General features: G+C 40.8%; 1 protein-coding gene across 2 annotated transcripts in view; it reads right to left on the reverse strand.

Annotated features, from left to right (window-relative positions):
• Positions 1–49: 49 nt before the first annotated feature.
• The window catches only part of RAD51 (RAD51 recombinase), a 37,186-nt gene continuing 21,582 nt past the window's right edge, over positions 50–15,653 (reverse strand). Inside the window, exons 6-10 of one of the 2 annotated variants that reach the window (XM_081229045.1) lie at positions 11,383–11,477; positions 2,201–2,314; positions 1,726–1,855; positions 1,385–1,506; positions 50–679 (exon numbers count right to left, since the gene is read on the reverse strand). In XM_081229045.1, the coding sequence (XP_081085171.1) occupies positions 556–679; positions 1,385–1,506; positions 1,726–1,855; positions 2,201–2,314; positions 11,383–11,477 (585 nt within the window). In that variant the 3' untranslated portion in view covers positions 50–555. The remainder of the gene's footprint in view (positions 680–1,384; positions 1,507–1,725; positions 1,856–2,200; positions 2,315–11,382; positions 11,478–15,653) is intronic. The other variant, XM_081229044.1, reaches the window with a different exon arrangement.

A 15,653-nucleotide genomic window follows, 5' to 3' on the forward strand; every position in this document is an offset into this window, starting at 1 on the left:
AAGAGTAGATGGTGAAGGGCTACCTACTCAATACCCCTTATCTAAAAAAACATTCTTATATAAGCTAATTCAGACACACAAACTTTACCTGCTTCTGATTTAAGAGTTTTACTGACAGAAACAAAAAAACCTGTGAGGAGACCCACTCCCTTTGCCACATAGCTCAGGCATATTTTTCCCCAACGTTATTCAGTGAGAGAAGTCAGGTCTCTCCAGTTTTAGTTCTCTTAGAGACATAAGATTGGCCAATAGCAGTTAGTCCTGAGTCAACCCCAAGGCACTATGATGTCAAAGGTACTTCATACCTAACAACCCCAAACCAAAGAATTCACATAGAGATTAATATACTCTAGAAGGAATAAACATTTCAGATCAGCTTGTGACTACTGACCTGTCTCGTGTTTACACCATAAGAAAAGCCGATATAATAGCTGTTTTCCTGGAAGCCTTTTCCTGGCAGTCACAACAGGAAGAGGCCTGTGAAGAACCTCAGGGAGCAGTCCTCTCCATTAGGCTGCAGCACTTAAGGTTTATCACAGGAAAAGAACCAACGATTCAGTCCTTGGCATCTCCTACTCCATCCGCATTGATGGCAAACATAGCTTCAGCTTCAGGAAGACAAGGAGAATCATAGATTTTGCAGATTCTGGTTTCCCCTCTTCCTTTTCTCAGGTATAGTCTGGGACAAAGACACAGACCAAAGCACAAAAGTTATTATAATTTAAAAATTCTATTCCTATTTATGGTAGATCTAAAAGTTTTTTAAACTTATATACTTCCTAGAAGGACTTTGGGGATCTTTCTGTATTCCTCAGGGCAGGGGTCCCCAACCCCCGGGCCGTGGACCAGTACCGGTCCGCAGCCTATTAGGAACTGGGCCGCACAGCAGGAGGTGAGCAGAGGGCGAGTGAGCGAAGCTTCACCTGCCGCTCCCAATCGCTTGCATTACCGCCTGAACCATCCATCCTGGCCACCCCCCCACTACCCCCACCCCTGTCCATGGAAAAATCGTCTTCCACAAAACTGGTCCCTGGTGCCAAAAAGGTTGGGGACCACTGCCTTAGGGCACTTCCAATCCAGAGGAATGCATTTCTGCTCACCTCCTGCCCCCCAGTGGATTTCCCATATTGAAACCTTTTTAAAAATAATGAGACATCAGTTGCTCATATTTATTCTTCCACATATGAGAGCTTTTAATTCCTTTATGAACTAAAAGCAAACACCTGTTCTAACCAGAGCATGACAATTAGGTTAAGCAAGGGCTCCTGTGTCTTAATTACACAACAGCAGCAGTTAACAAGGTTCAAATGGAAATGTTATCTTCATGTCTATTGCACAGTTAATACGACATTCCTTGATGAAGCCATCTCTCCCATCACTTTACCTTGTTGTTGAGGCATGAGCAATGATATTTCCTCCAATAGGTTTTTTAGGATCTGCAGCAAACATGGCTGCTCCATCCACTTGGGCTACCACCTGGTTGGTGATCACCACTGCTACACCAAACTGACAGGGAAAGGATAAACGTCATTGTTTTGTGTTCAGACATTCCAAGAGACTGGCTGCTGCCGCCCCTGTCCCCCACACAGCAATGAACGATTGAAGTCTCTATATCTAACTGATACCTTGATGATACCAGGCCCTGGTATCCTGGCCTCCCGGCAAGGCTACTAGAATTCATGGCCCCTGAAAGTAGGCATTCTCTGTCCCTACCCCACAACTTACCTCATCAGCAAGTCGCAGAAGCATCCGCAGAAACCTGGCCAAGTGCATCTGCCTGGCGGAAAGCTCACCTCGACCCGAATAGTCTGTTCTGTAGAGGGCGGTGGCACTGTCTACAATTAGCAGTGCATACCTACAGGGAACACGGATTCTCTGAAGCCTGTTTCTAGCCCATGTCAGATTCTGCTCTCTTTCCCATTACCCTGAAATTTTATATTTACAGTTATATATTATTTATTTATACAGCATCCATTTCTGAATAACCCTATAACAAAAATTCCAACAAGTTCAGGTGGATTATAGCTTCATATTTTAAAAGTGACTTGACCTCAACGACAAAGCAAGCGTGGCAAAATAGGAACTAAAACTTAAATCTCCCCATATCTAATTCAAGCTACTATCAAATTGGCCACAGCCTGTACAAGATTCAGGGTAAGGGCTCTGGGAACATACTCAGTATCTTCTATTGCCCACATACCTGGACTCCACCATCATGGCTGATGCTTGATAAAGGAGCTGGGTCTGGTGGTCTGTGTTGAACCCTCGAGCATATGCTACATTATCCAGGACATCACTGCCAGAGAGGCCATATCTAGAAGAAAGAACATTTTGAGGCTGCACACAGAACTAAGGCAGATGAGAAATGCATCTCTAACAACGAAATTACCTGGATGGGTACGTAAGAAATGATAGTCAGAAGGCTAAAGAATATAATTCCCTTTCTAGTAGGAAAAGCCCAGGGAACCTATAAGGAGATGACAGCAACCGCTTTAGAGCAGATCTACCTGGCAGGACCTGAGAATAAATCAAATTTATTGTTTGAGGACTCCTGAACTAGAACATGAGGAATGTCCAAAGATAAGTAAACAATGGCCTCCTGGAAAAGCAAAGGGCAGCATGGCAGAATTGGGACTGAAACAAAAACAATGAATCACTCAAAGATCAATTAAAAAATACATAAACTGTTGTTGTATAGGAATAAAACCTTCTAAGCTCAAAAACCTTCTAAAGGGCCTCCCTGGTGGCGCACTGGTTGAGAGTCCGCCTGCCGATGCAGGGGATACGGGTTCGTGCCCCGGTCCGGGAGGATCCCATATGCCGCGGAGCAGCTGGGCCCGTGAGCCATGGCCGCTGAGCCTGCGCATCCGGAGCCTGTGCTCCGCAACGGGAGAGGTCACAACAGTGAGAGGCCCGCGTACCACAAAAAAAAAAAAAAAAAAAAAAAACAACCTTCTAAGGACTCAAAACTGTAAGAGGTTTAAGAGAAATAAGTATATTTCATCTATTCTCCCCTTTTTCTTGCTAGTAACTAGTTACAGTTATAGAATATGTGACATGTATCTAGTATGGTTAAATAAGTGATACCGTAATTCATCTTATACCTCAATAATGATTTTTCTTCCCTTTGCATTTAAAAATACTTCCTATTTTCTTAGAACAATCTATATTTTCTCACCTTTGTAACTGCTACCTAAGACATGAATACTCAAGGTGGTCCAAGTAAGACAACTTCTCATTAAATGTATGCTAATGGGACCCCATTTCTTCAAAGGTAGTTTGATTTATCCATCTATCAAGACAACTAAATACCCGCACTTTTATAAAAGCTTCCCTGCACCTCTCAAATAGACATGATTCTCCCTCTTCTGCACTTCCAGAAAACTTGATTTAGGCTTTTCTATGGCACTTGTGAGCAGCTACCTGCCATTCTTTTACTAGACAACAAATTCCTTGAGGGAAAAGACTAGGCCTTTCCAACTAGCACATTTTTTTTATACCTAGTACATTCTGAATAAATGTTGCTGAATATAGCTTTTATCTATAACCCAAACCAAAAGAGAATTATATATTATCACTTTAACTCAAGTAATATTTTCATATTAATGTTACCTAAAATCATTATAGTCCAAAAGTATAATACTGACTCCCTTATGTAACAGTTCAAAAGATAATCTGTTTAAACAAAATCAGTGTGCTGTAATTCCTTGAGAACCAAAAGCTTCTATGCTTAAGATTTTATCAGTCTTTTAAAAGTAGTCTATTCTATGTAGATTCTGATCACTACAAAAGCATACACGGTGTCACACCTATTTTTCTGAGACTTAGCTTTAGTAAATACTTTTCCTCTCATTTTTCCTACCCAAAAGAATAGAAAAACAAAAGAATGTTCTAGCACTTGAAATAACACTGCAAGAAGCTGAACCTCGATATCAGGAGATCCCACTCTATCCAACTGAATTTTCCACATCTTATGATGAACTGATTCATCATATTAGGCACATGCAGTCTTTGCACTTTTCTGGACATTTCACCAGCTATTCTTCACCATTATCAACAGGAATGGAAGTCTAGCTCTTGTATTAAGTGGATTGATGATGATGAATTTGTTGAGTCTGGGCATGGAGATAAGAAAATGAAGTGAAGATACAGTTTTACCTTGGGATCCTGACCAAATGGGAATAAGGAGATATAATTTTCTTTATTTAAATCATGACTATAAGACAGAAAAAAAGACTGAAGGGGCCTAAGTACTGTACTGCACAAGTCTTCTAGGCTTGCCTCAAGAAACACTGATATAATCTACTATGAGGAATGGAGATTATCTTTTGCTGTCAGAATATGGAAGATTTACTAGAAAAAGAATCATCCTGGCTTTTCTCTCAACAGAGTTCACAAAGACGACTATGGGGATCTCTGTGCTTATATTCCTGATGCAGCACATAGAACTTTCAATTCCAACAACTTGGAAAAAGTTGGTTGGAAATAAGCAACTTCTCTTAGTGTTTCCAGAACTTCCTAAGGATAAGAGTACTCTGTTAAAAAAATTAAATTCCGGGCTTCCCTGGTGGTGCAGTGGTTGAGAATCCGCCTGCCGATGCAGGGGACGCGGGTTCGTGCCCCGGTCCGGGAGGGTCCCGCATGCCGCGGAGCTGCTGAGCCCGTGAGCCATAGCCACTGAGCCTGCGTGTCCAGAGCCTGTGCTCTGCAACGGGAGAGGCCACAACAGTGAGAGGCCCGCGTACTGCCAAAAAAAAAAAAAAAAAAAAAAAAAAAATCCTAGGTCTAAACCAGACTCAATGAATCACAATGCTCAGGGAAGAGTTGTGATAACTTGCATACTTAACGAACACCTGGCACATGAAAAGATGCTCAATATCACTAATCACAAGGGAAATGCAAATTAAAACCACAATGAGCTATATTACCTCACACCTGCCAGAGTGGCTATTTTCAAAAAGAAAACAAATAGGACTTCCCTGTTGGCCCAGTGGTTAAGAGTCTGCCTGCCAATGCAGGGGACACCGGTTCGAGCCCTAGTCCGGGAAAACCCCACATGCCACGGAGCAACTAAGCCCGTGTGCCACAACTGCTAAATCCCGTGTGCCACAACTACTGAGCCCACGAGCCACAACTGCTGAAGCCCACGCACCTAGAGCCCGTGCTTGGCAACAAGAGAAGCCACCGCAATGAGAAGCCCGTGCACCGCAGGTAAGAGTAGCCCCCCACGCGCTGCAACTAGAGAAAGCCTGTGTGCAGCAACAAAGACCCAATGCAGCCAAAAAAAAAAAAAAAAAAAAAACCTCAAGTGATTTTTTAATTTATTTTTTAAATTTTTGGCTGCGTTGGGTCTTCGTTGCTGTGTGCGGGCTTTCTCTAGTTGCAGCACGTGGGGGGCTACTCTTCTCTGCGGTGCGCAGGCTTCTCATTGCGGTGGCTTCTCTTGTTGCCGAGCACGGGCTCTAGGTGCGTGGGCTTCAGCAGTTGTGGCTCGTGGGCTCTAGAGCACAGGCTCAGTAGTTGTGGCGCACGGGCTTGGTTGCTACGGGGCATGTGGGATCTTCCTGGACCAGGGCTCAACCAGTGTCCCCTCATTGGCAGGCGGATTCTTAACCACTGTGCCACCAGGGAAGCCCCCCTCAGGTGATTCTTAACATACAAGTCTTGTTAAAACAGATTGCTGGGGACTTCCCTGGTGGTCCAGTGGTTAAGACTCTGCACTTCCACTGCAGGGGGCATGGGTTCAATCCCTGGTTGGGGAACTAAGATCCAGCATGCCATGCAGCATGGCCAGAAAAAAACAAAACAAAAAACCAAAACCAGATTGCTGGACCCTATCCTCAGAGTCTCGATTGTTTCTAATTCAATAGATCTGGAGTGGAATCAGAGGATTGGCATTTCGAACAATTTCTCAGGTGATGCTAATGCAGCTATACTGAGGACTAGTCTTAGACCCCCTGAGCTAGTCACCTGAATGTGGGTTAATATTCTTCAACAGGCATGGCAAAACTTAATCAGTGAGGGTTGTTCTCTTGTGAAAGGAAATTAGGTATTAATTATCTTGAGGAGGCCCTGTCCTGTAACTTTCTCAGAAATATAAATTTAAATGCAATATACATAAACAGAAACTCAGTTATAAAAATTTTTCATGATAGGTAGAAGTGATTAAAATAATTAATGAAATTTCTATTTAAACATTTTTCTTTCAGTTGACAAAAACAGCCATAAACATGGCTCTAATTAATAAGTATTAATTCACTAACAAATACTGAATGCTCTGTTCAAGGGCTTGGGGATACAGCAAGTCATCAAAACAAAGTCCCAGTCCTCATAGCCAACATTCTACTGTCTCATATATCCTATCTGAACACCCATTTATATTACTGGACAAAATCTTAATGACTTTATCCCAAAGAACTCTTCAACTAATAAAACAGCATACTTAAAAATTAAGTGTGATCTCTGTAGAACACCAAAAACAACTTTGGGAGGGAAGATACATTTTAGTATACTCTTTAGAAAACTAAGATCAGGTCGCAAGAAAGTAATTCTTTCTTCTTGACAGGGATTTTGTAAGCAGAAGCAAAGAGCTACAATTACTGTTCTGACCTAATTTTATGCCTCAATGGTGTACATTCGATGACTTGGATTCCTCAAACTGTAAACTGGGAAAGAGAATTTGGTTATAATTATAAACGAATTAGAAAAGAAAATTCTCCTCAACTTAGCCAGGCAGGTTCCAATGTGAATCTGACATCTCAACATGCAATTAAATTCCATTTAATCACTAGGTTTCAGTAAAATGTGTGGTAGGGGTCAAATTATCACATTTGACCCTAGACAAGGGAAAATTAAGTTAAACAATTTTGAGAGTTTATTTGAAAGCTATATTAGGGGATGTAGAAAAATGAACAAATCCTTTACCAGCTTTTCTGAGGAATAATTTATATACCATAAAATTGACCTGTTTTAAGTGTAAAATTCAAGGACTTTCATAATTCAGTTTTAGAACATTTCCATTGCTCAGAAAGATTTCTCAAGTCTATCTGCAGATACTTTCTGTTTCCACTCCCTGTCCCAGGCAACCACGAATCTACTGTCTCTCTAGATTTTTTTTTATTGTTTTTGGGCCTTACCTCGTAGCATGCAGGATCTTAGTTCCCCAACCAGGGATCGAACTCATGCCCCCTACAGTGGAAGCATGAAGTCCTAACCACTGGACTGCCAGGGAATTCCCACTACAGATTTTCTTTCTGGAAATTTCATATAAATGGAATTATATGTGGTCTTTTATGTCTAGCTTCTATCATTTAGCATGTTTTTTGAGGGTCATCCATGCTCTAACAAGTATCAGTACTTCATTCCTTTTAATTGTTGAATAGTGGTCTAGTGTATGGATCAACTAGATTTTATTTGTTCGTCAGTGGATAGACAATTGGGTTGTTTCCAAGTTTTTGCTACTATAACAATACTATAAACATCCACAAACAAGTCTCTGTGTGGACATGTTTTCATCTCTTGGGTACATAACCAGAGTGAAATTGCTGGGCTATATGACGAATTTATGTTTAACTGCCACATTGTTTTTTTCCAAAGTGCACAATTTTACATTCTCACCAGCAATGTATTAGGGTTCCAGTTTCTCCACATCCTCCCTGACACTTGTTACTATCTTTTTCATTACAGCCATCCTAGTGGTGGTATCTCACTGTGGTTTTAATTTGCACTTCCTCTTGACTAATAATGTTGAGCATCTCTTCATGTGCTTATTGGCCATTTTACATCTGCTTTGGAGAAATGTCTATACAAGTCCTTTGCCCTCCCCCCTTTTTTTTTTGCGGTACACGGGCCTCTCACTGTTGTGGCTTCTCCCGTTGCGGAGCACAGGCTCCGCACGCACAGGCTCAGCGGCCATGGCTCACGGGCCTAGCTGCTGTGTGGCATGTGGGATCTTCCCGGACCGGGGCACGAACCCGTGTCCCCTGCATCAGCAGGCGGACTCTCAACCACTGGACCACCAGGGAAGCCCTGCCCATTTCTTAATTGGGGTGTCTTACTGCTGGGTTGTGAGAGTTCTTTATATATTCTTGATACTAGAACCTTATCAGATATATGATTTGCAAATATTTTCTCACATTCTTTGGGTTGTCTTTTTATTTTCTTGATAGTGCTCTTTGAAGCACAGGAGTTTCAAATTTTGATTAAATGAAAACTGACTCTGTATTACCATTTTTTTCTTTCATAGACTATGCTTTCTCATGTTGTATCTAAGAAATCTTTGCCTACTTCAAGGTCACAAAGATTTTCTGCTGTTTTTTTCCTAGAAGTTTTATAATTTTAGCTAAATATAGGACTATCATTCTTTAAATATATATATATATATACAGTAAATATACATAACATAAAATTTACCATTTTAATCTTTTTAAAGTGTACAGTCCAATGGCAGGAAGTACATTCCCATTGTTGTGCAACCATCACTACCATCCATGTCCAGAATTTTTCACCATCCCAAACTGAAACTCTGTACCCATTAAACAATAACACCCCATTCTCCTCACCCCTGCCCCTAGCAACCACCATTCCACTTTCTGTCTTTATGAATTTGACTGCTCTAAGTACCTCATATAGGAGGAATCATACATTTGTCCTTTTGCAACTGGCTTATTTCACTTAGCATAATGGTTTCAAGGTTCATCAATGTTGTAACATACTGTGAGCATTTCCTTCCATTTTGAGAATAATTTTCCATTGTATGTATATAGGACATTTAGTTTATCCGTTCAACTGTTGATGGATACTTGGGTTGTTTCTACCTTTTGACTACTGTGAACAGGGCTGCCATGAATACTGGTGTGTAACTATCTGTTTGAGTCCCTACTTTCTATTCTTTTGAGTACATACTCAGAAGTGGAATTCCTGAATCATATTGTAATTCTATGTTTAATTTTCTGAGGAATCACCAGAATGGTATCCATTTTTAGTTAACTTTCATGTATAGTGTAAGGTAAGGGTCTAAATTTATTTTTTTTGCATGTGGATATCCAACTACATTAGCACCATTTATTGAAAAGACTATTATTTCCTCCACTAAATTGTCTTTCACCTTTGTCAAAAATCGAGTGACTGAGCTTCCCTGGTGGCGCAGTGGTTGAGAGTCCGCCTGCCGATGCAGGGGACACGGGTTCGTACCCCAGTCCGGGAAGATCCCACATGCCGCGGAGTGGCTGGGCCCGTGAGCCATGGCTGCTGAGCCTGCGCGTCCGGAGCCTGTGCTCCGCAATGCGAGAGGACACAACAGTGAGAGGCCCGCGTACTGCAAAAAAAAAAAAAAAAAAAAAAAAAAATCAAGTGAAACAGTTTCTTTTTTTCTTATAAATTTATTTATTTATTTGGCTGTGTTGGGTCTCCATTGCTGAACACGGGCTTTCTCTAGTTACAACGAGTGGGGGCTTCTCTTCATTGTGGTGCGCTGGCTTCTCATTGCGGTGGCTTCTCTTGTTGCAGAGCACAGGCTCTAGGTGCGTGGGCTTCAGTAGTTGTGGCTCACGGGCTCTAGAGCACAGGTTCAGTGGTTGTGGTGCATGGGCTTAGCTGCTCCGTGGCATGTGGGATCTTCCCGGACCAGGGATCGAACCCATGTCCCGTGCATTGGCAGGTGGGTTCTCAACCACTGCGCCACCAGGGAAGTCCCGAAACAGTTTACTTCTGAACTATCAGTTCCGTTCCATTGATCCATATGTCTATCCTTATGGCAGCATCACACTGTCGTGATTACTGTTGTTTATAGTAAGTTTTAAAATTGGGAAGACTGAGACCTCCAATTTTGTTCTTTTTTTCCTCCCAAGAATGTTTTGGCTATTCTGGGTCCTTGACATTTCCATATTAATTTATAATCACCTTGTCAATTTCAGCAAAAAAGTCCTGGTGAATTTCAATAGGCACTGTGTTGAACTTATAGATCAATTTGAGGTTTTTTTTTTTTTTTTTTTTTTTTGCCACACCTCGGCTTGCTTGCAGGATCTCAGTTCCCTGACCAGGGACTGAACCTGGGCCACAGCAGTGAAAGCCCAGAATCCTAACCACTAGGCAACCAGGGAACTCCCTTACCATTTTAATAATATTGCATCTTCCAATCCATGAATGTGGAATGTTTCTCTACGCAGATCTTCAATTTCTCTCAGCAATGTTAGTTTTCAGTGTACTAGTCCTTTTTTTTTTTTTAATATTTATTTTGGCTATACCGGGTCTTATTTGCGGCATGCAAGATCTAGCTCCCTGAGCAGGGATCGAACCTGGGGCCCCTGCACTGGGAGCACGGGGTCTTACCCACTGGACCACCAGGGAAGTACCTAGTGTACAAGTCTTGAACTTCTGTTAAGTTTATTATTAAGTATTTTATTCTTTTTGACACTATTGTGAATGGAATTATTTTCTTAATTCTTGAAATGTTCATTTATAGTACACAGAAGTACAATGGATTTTTCATATTGAGATTGCATCCTGCGACAAACTAATTTAGTTCTAGCAGTTTTTGTGTGTAGTTTCCTAAGGATTCTCTACATACAGTATCATATCATTGGTGAATAAAGATAGTTTACATCTTCCATTCCAATCTGGATGCCTTTTATTTCATTTCCTTGCCTGACTGCATTGGCTAGGATCTACAGTACAATGTGGAAAATAAGTAGTGAGAGTGGAGATCCTTGCCTTATTTCCAATCTTACGGAGAAAATATTCAGATTTTTACCATTAAAATGATGCTAGCTGTAGGTTTTTTGTAGATGCTCTTTATCAGGGCATCTGATAAATGTTCTATCCATTATTGAAAGTGAGGCATTAGTCCCCAGTGATTATGCTTGAACTGTCTATTTCACCCTTCAATTATATCAATTTGTGTTTCACATATCTTGGGGCTCTATTAGGTCTCTATATGTTTACATTTGTTATATTTTCCCCATGAACTGACCTTTTAGTTCTCATACGTTCCTCTTTCCCTCTACTGATTTTTTTTTTGTCTTAAAGTCTATCTTGTCTGATATTAGTACAACCACTCCAGCCCTCTTATGGTTACTGTTTGCATGCAATATCTTTTTTCCATCCTTTTAGTTTCAACCTATTTGTGTCTTTGAATCTAAGTGGTTCTCTGGAAGGCAGCATATAGTTGGATCTTATTTTTTATCCAGTCTGACAGCAACTCATAGATTTTGACTAAAGAAGCATGTTTTTCTCTAGGGAAGGTTATTCTTTTGAAACACACATATGACTTTGGGATACAGAGCAATAAGAGAGAAGAGGAGACACCCTTCAGCCAGACTAGCCCTGGCAATCACTACAGTGACATATGGAGCCATATTTCTCTCATCTGATCCAGTAACCTACCTCTCAGCCACTGCTAGCAGCCGTTCTGGCCTAAAGGTACCCTCGGTGTCAATGTACATGGCCTTTCCTTCACCTCCACCTCGGTCAATGGGAAGCTAGAGAGAAAAAGAACAGTGGAAATGACACTGTACTTCTAATATAACTGACCAACTTCCTCATGATGGGTCTATAATTCCTCCCACCCCCAATAAAGCAAAAGGAAAAAACACTTTAAAGTGACAATCAGAGGTAGGGAGGAGGCATTCACTTCTGATAGAAATACAGTTAGTAGTAGATATGAGGCTCATTGTGTCCCATAACATGTGAGGCTAGAGTCTAGCCAGAGTTGGAGTGCTTGGAAATACAGACCAAAGTAGGTGACAAAATTCTTTTTTTTAAAAAAAAAAACTTCTGATTTTTTTTTTTTTTTTTTTTTTTTTTTGTGGTACGCGGGCCTCCCACTGCTGTGGCCTCTCCCGTTGCGGAGCACAGGCTCTGGACGCACAGGCCCAGCGGCCATGGCTCACGGGCCCAGCTGCTCCGCGGCACGTGGGATCTTCCCGGACCGGGGCACGAACCTGCGTCCCCTGCATCGGCAGGCAGACTCTCAACCACTGCGCCACCAGGGAAGCCCCTGATTTTTTTTTTAATTCTATGACTGTATACCAACACACAACTGATCAATTCTCTCAAGACAACAAACATTTGGAATATCATTTACTTCGCTTTAATAAGTAAGAGACCCTGATCCAATACCCAATTAATTTTAGCATATGCAGACCACACTTACACTTCACTTTATTGAGCAGAGTTCATTCCTTAGGGTTGCTAAAGGAGACTGAAAATACCCCAGGGGCATCCCTAGCACGTCTACAGTATGAGCAAGAAAGAATAAAAAGGTGTTTGCTCCAATTGTACACACAGATGTAAAAAAGGAACAAAAAAAAGCAGAAAAGGAAGAATACAAAGAGTTTTAAAAAAGGAAAGAAAATGGAGGAATGCCATGAAAACTGTCTTATGAGCTCCTCAGGGAAATCTGTTTCAGGCTACCTATCCCACGCCAGACATCCTGAGTTCTACAGATTTTAAGTGAATGTTGCTAAAGTGTAGTTTCCACCCTTGAAATCTACTTTGGAGCCTAATACACCTTTAAATTATGAGGAAAATCCCTCAGGACAGTTTACATTAAGTGCCTGGTAGCGCCAAAATTTTCTTTTCCTATTTCTGAGAAAATGTATTTTTTCAAAATTACAAAAGTACTGCATGCTTGTATTAAAAATTCAAACAATACAGAAAAAAGTAAAAAATTCAAAGTTCTTCTTTATCACTCCCATCTCCCACAGGAGTCCTCTTCCAGATCACTTTCTATACATTTTCATACAAACACTTTTTATATGTGATTCTGCCACTTGCTATGTGAACCTGAGACTATTAATTCTCAGTTTCTACACTTTCTGTAAAATGTAGATAAAATCTCCCTATGGCACTGTTTTGAAGATTAGATAATTCACGTAAACTGTTTAGCACAGTGCCTGACATACAGAATGTACTTGGAAGACTTATGATATCCTCCACCTCTTATGGCACTGATTTTAGCATACACTCAATTACAGAAGGCTTTGTTAATCTGGAAAGGGGGAAATGATTACGCTATCATTATGCAGGTTGGCAGATAAAAATCTTTCACATCTTAGGAATCCATGAAAGGAGCAAAGAATATGTATGTAAAAAAAGAGGGTCTTGATAGAGGAAATGTTTAAAACCACTGGCCAAGAGGACAGAAAGCAGAAGCTGCCTCAGTTTGGGGGGAGGAGAAAATCTTCATATTCAGGGGGCTAAGTCCCCAGGAATTAAGATGAATGAAGTTCTCCCTTCTCTCACTTTCTTGTATCTTTAGTGCTAGCATGAGAGGGAGTTCTTTTCCAGCTAAGTAGACCTCCTTGGGAGAAGGGAGGCCATGAGTGGCTGGGCATGGCATTGGTAGGCCAACTGACAGCAGAGAAGTGGACATGGTCCCAGGGTATTGCTGGGCCAGTCACAAGGGGATGGACTATATGCTCTGCACCCCACTGCATTTTGTCTCCTCCACCTCACCCTCCCAGTGCCACTTCAGCCATCTTGTGTTACTGGGCTGGGACACCACCAAAGTAGCTATTTTTAATACCTGCTTAGTACCATAATTTAACTCTTCTTCCTATTTTGTAGTGATGCAAGTTGTTTTGAACTTTCACCATTTTATAATGCTATGGTGTAAATTCTTTACACATTTATTCTTGACTATATGTGAAAAGTTCTGTAAGACATATTTTCTGTCAAGGGCATGTGCATTTAAAATTGGTACTTATGTTAAACTGTCTTCTCAGAATTTTAAAATTATTCTAGAACTTTGAACAAGCATGGGCTATTCATTTTTGTAACCTAAGTATGGCTCCCAACTTTATATACCTTCACTATTAGAGATCTAATACATAGTGGGGTTTCGCTTCATTAAGTTGAGAAAACCTGAAAAAATGCGAGGTGATAATGTTTAGATTTAAATAGTAATCTAACAGCCTCTCTATACCTCTGGTCCCAGCTCTTAGGCTGGTGACATGTAATCCTTTCTATTATTAATGAATTAGAATTGTTTTTCTCTGAAAAAAATATCAAAGATCCGTAGTTATTCAGCCAACTGTGAATGTTGAGTTATTTTTATAGAGAGGATATGTTTATTTTAGAATTTTCCTTCAGTTTATTAATAGGCATTATCTGACAACTTAATGAACATTTCCAACATAGGAGTCTGTTTGTACAACTTAAGAGCATCAGCGTGACAGGCTGAGTTGCCATGGCAACTATATTGTGTAATGTACTTTAAATATTTATTCCACATGAATCCCTGTCAAAACAACATGGGGTGGGGGGGGCTTCCCTGGTGGTGCAGTGGTTAAGAATCCACCTGCCAACGCAGGGGACACGGGTTCAAGCCCTGGTCCAGGAAGATCCCACATGCCGCGGAGCAACTAAACCCATGTGCCACAACTACTGAGCCTGCGCTCTAGAGCCCGCGAGCCACAACTACTGAAGCCTGCGCCTAGAGCCCGTGCTCCACAAGAGAAGCCACCACAATGAGAAGCCCGCACACTGCAACGAAGAGTAGCCCCCACTCAACACAACTAGAGAAAGCCTGCACGCAGCAATGAAGACCCAATGCAGCCAAAAATGAAATAAATATAACAATTAAAAAAAATAAGATTAAAAAAACCAAAACAACATGGGCAAATCATTTCTATTTAAAAAGGTCACATATCATGTCAAATGACCCATGTCTGGGTGATATTTTAAACACTCCTATTTCCCTTTAGCTAACAATTTTCTAATGGTGCTTTGGGCAATAAGCTATAGCTTCTACAGCTTACTATACCACTCTTCCTCTTCTCATTGCTTCCCCTCTTATCCAAAAGTTCTCCTATCCCCCTAACTCTTTTTCTACTAGGAGTTATGTATGAGATGGAGCCAACATGGCTTAGGTCTACTTGATACTGGAATATCGTGGCTGTCATATGGTGACATTTTGGTTGCAATGAAAAGATCAGTAGAGCAACTGAGGAGAGAAACACAATTAAAATGACAAGTGAGAAAGGAAAATGATGAGAAAAACAGAAGACCATCAAGTTGGGCCTCTAGCTATTAGATAAACTTTTATTCATGAAGAACCAAAATATTTTCCTATCTCAAGAAATGGCGGGACTTCCCTAGTGGTCCAGTGGGTAAGACTCCGCACTCCCAATGCAAGGAGCCCAGCTTTGATCCCTGGTCAGGGAACTAAATCCTGCATGCATGCTGCTCTAACTAAGAGTTCACATGCCGCAACTACGACCTGGTGCAGCCTAAATAAATAAATATTGAAAGAAGGAAAGAAAGAAATGGCATTCACCGCTTCAAGACAGAAGTACTGACTGATGGACATAGCTGTAACATGAAAAAATGAGGAGACAGATTTTCCTAGGTAACTTCAGAAAATCAGTCTCATAATATTAGCCTCTGCAGATATAAGTGTTTCACTAAAATGTGAACCCTACCCAAGACACAGGATCCTAACAAAATCCATATTTTTATGGCACATACCATCTTTAATTATAGCACTGCATTACAATGATGTAATAAACATTTTTTATAAAGTGCTATTTAAATACAGAATAAATTATGAAGGATAGTTCATAACTTGTTTTATAAGGGGAAAAAACACAAAAGAGAACAATTTATATTTGATGTTTAAATTTATAAATGAGTTCCAACAACGACTGTTATTT

This window comes from Mesoplodon bidens, assembly GCF_964165515.1.
Source record: "Mesoplodon bidens genome assembly, chromosome: 3".
Classification (NCBI taxonomy): Eukaryota; Metazoa; Chordata; class Mammalia; order Artiodactyla; family Ziphiidae; genus Mesoplodon; species Mesoplodon bidens.